This window comes from Austrofundulus limnaeus, unplaced genomic scaffold (genome assembly GCF_001266775.1).
Source record: "Austrofundulus limnaeus strain Quisiro unplaced genomic scaffold, Austrofundulus_limnaeus-1.0 Scaffold21, whole genome shotgun sequence".
In the NCBI taxonomy this organism is placed as follows: domain Eukaryota; kingdom Metazoa; phylum Chordata; class Actinopteri; order Cyprinodontiformes; family Rivulidae; genus Austrofundulus; species Austrofundulus limnaeus.
The window spans coordinates 2,492,660-2,495,459 of NW_013952423.1; the positions used below are offsets into that span (position 1 = coordinate 2,492,660).

General features: G+C 44.4%; 1 protein-coding gene across 3 annotated transcripts in view; it reads left to right on the forward strand.

The window, feature by feature from the left end:
* Positions 1-2,561, forward strand: part of klf8 (Kruppel like factor 8) — a 51,606-nt gene extending 49,045 nt beyond the window's left edge. For all 3 annotated transcript variants that reach the window (XM_014004050.1, XM_014004051.1, XM_014004053.1), the window contains exons 6-7: positions 782-921; positions 996-2,561. In XM_014004050.1, coding sequence (XP_013859504.1) covers positions 782-921; positions 996-1,177 — 322 coding nt within the window. In that variant the 3' untranslated portion in view covers positions 1,178-2,561. The remainder of the gene's footprint in view (positions 1-781; positions 922-995) is intronic.
* Positions 2,562-2,800: the final 239 nt, after the last annotated feature.

Genomic DNA, 2,800 nt, shown 5'->3' on the forward strand with positions numbered 1-2,800 from the left:
GTGTGTGTGTGTGTGTGTGTGTGTGTGTGTGTGTGTGTGTTGCTGGGCAGGGCTGTCCCAGAACCGTGGCGTAAACACGGTTACATAATCCAGTTTGCCGTCACACCTCTTTGTAAAACGGCTCTGGAGATTACTGATGTCTTTCCTTTTTCTTTTCCTAGAAGTTTTTATGAAAATCATCACAAGAAAAAAACATCCACATGTTTTCAATTTTGTCACACTTCAGTCAGATTTATGGGGCAAATAATTGGGAAACACAAGGAAGAGCGCAGAGAAAAGGGACACGTTAAATTAAAAACACTTCTCGTCTGCCAGATTCTGTTGTTTTGAAGATGGAAGAAAACCTAAACTAAAAAAAAACGTGAGGTTTTGAAAAAGTGACAGAGTAAAAGTGAAACTGGACGAGGTGCGTGTCTGTGTGTCGCCCCCTGGTGGTGAAAAGATGGAAGTTCACCTCATAAGTTTCAAAAAATCTGAAATGTGGCTCAAAATGACACCAAAAACAAATAAAATCAGGTTTTTTTGCAGTTTCTTCCTCCAGCAGAACAAAACTGACCAGAATACAGTTAAATTATTTATTTTTTATTATTTATTTAACCAGCAAATCCCATTGAGACCACAGATGTTTTGCATGGGCAGCCTGCACCTGAAGAACCTATTGTTCATATTTTTATGCTCTCTTGTGAAAAAAGAAGCTGTTTTCTGGTTTTATTTGTGTTTTATCACATTAGAAACCCCCTGCTGTGACCTCTGACATTGTTTCAACCTTTAACTGTCTCAGGTCTGGGATGGACTTGGAGCCTGTGGATCCCGATACGTTAGACCTGAAGAGGCGGCGGATCCACATGTGTGACTATGAAGGCTGTAAAAAGGTTTACACCAAGAGCTCCCACCTCAAAGCCCACCGGAGGATCCACACAGGTGAGGRGTGGGCGCAGACTGCACTGGTCCTTAGAGAATTCCAGGTTTAACCCTTTAAACCCTGGTGTGTGCAGGAGAGAAGCCGTACCACTGTACCTGGGAGGGCTGCACCTGGCGCTTCGCCCGCTCCGACGAGCTCACCCGACACTTTCGCAAGCACACGGGGATCAAGCCGTTCCGCTGCACCGAGTGCGACCGCTCCTTCTCCCGATCCGACCACCTCTCCCTGCATCGCCGTCGCCACGTCATGATGTGAACTCCGCCCCCACAGCCGACCTTTCACCCCCCTCAAACTCCGCCCACCGTGTACCGGAGCCTCAGCTACGTCCCTCACATCTTATCTTCATTATTTACTCCTGCTGGATTTTAAAGCCACTCCGCAGACGAAGCGAGGACCCTTCCTGGAGCCGTCTCTGTGCGTTTGTGCTCATGCATGGTGGAAGTAATAATCAGCATCATTGTTCAAACCCAAACCAGCCCTTTCTCTACAATCCTGGACTGAGGTTTTAGACCTCAGAGTCGTCTTTTCTGAACAGAGGACGGACTGAAAGACATTCAGCAGCAGGGATGTTCATAAATCCATCCATCCTTCGATTGAGAGGAGGAGCAGAAGCAGGGCGGACATGTTTGATTTCAAACGTTTTTATGACTYGGACGTCACTTCAGCTGCTCGTCTCTCACATTTGTTAATTATGTTCACAGATTATCAGAAACGAGGGCGACGCTCACAGAAACATCCTGAAATTCTCCCACCGAAAGATTTTTACACTGAATTTGAATCTAACTTTATTTAAAGGCTCAAAAATTTGAATAAATGATTCTCTACATCAAGACAGAACAACCAGGCTGCTGATAGGGTTTTACTCACATGTCAGAGCAGCTCTGATGAAGTCAAACCCCTCCTTTCAACAGGAAGAAAAATGATTTATAGTAAGGAAACTGAATGCTAACTGATTTTAGTTTTACTTTTGAGTGTCTGTACTGTGTGTTTATGTTGAATGGGGGGTTTAACTTCACTTCAGCCCTTGCTCTGATAGCAATGGAAGACAACTATAAAAGTCTTGATGCAGTTTATCTGACTTGTCGGATCAGTGAAGTCCAACCCCTCCTCTTCAACATTAAACATCCGCAGGGGTTTTAGCTAAAAACAACCTGAGAAATCAAACTAAACTGCTTGTATTTCATTTATAAAATGTTCTTTTGGCTAATTTCAAAGGGCTCCGTGGACACAGACGTGTCTGTTTTTATAAAATATAAACCGTTCTGTTAGCGCTGCAGCTAAAAACAGGAAGTGGTGCTTGCAGGTGTTTGGCTGCTTTGTAGTGCTTTGGAAACACGTCTGGCTAAAATGTTGAGCAAATAGTGCACATGCAACGTGCACATGCAACGTGCACATCAGTTCATCTGCAGCAGCTGAAGTGACGTCCAGTAACCCCCTCCCCCTCCCTCTGGTACATGAAGCTACAAGACTGTGAACTTTCTAAAGACTAATTAGTTTTCAGAGTATCAGTCACACTGTTGTGTTCTCCCCCCCCCCCTCGTGCACACACACCTTCCTGATCCTTCTTTAATAACAGTATTTGCTTTGTATGCTTTGTTGTTGGTGTTTTTTGGAAAAAAAAAAGAAAAAGGAGAAAGGCCTTCAGTGCACAGACCCCACCCCACCCCCACCTCCTCGCCAGGTTTGCCGGCATCTTTCTTCTTTTGTAAAAAGAAAAAGTTTGAAGAACTTTTAATCCGAGGCTCTGAAAACAAACACACACACAAAAAGAGGAGCAACACAAATAGTTTGAGAGGTCAAACTTTCATACAGCAGGGAAAACTGGGAGCTTATCAGTGTGTGTGTGTGTGTGTGTGTGTGTGTGTGTGTGTGTGTGTG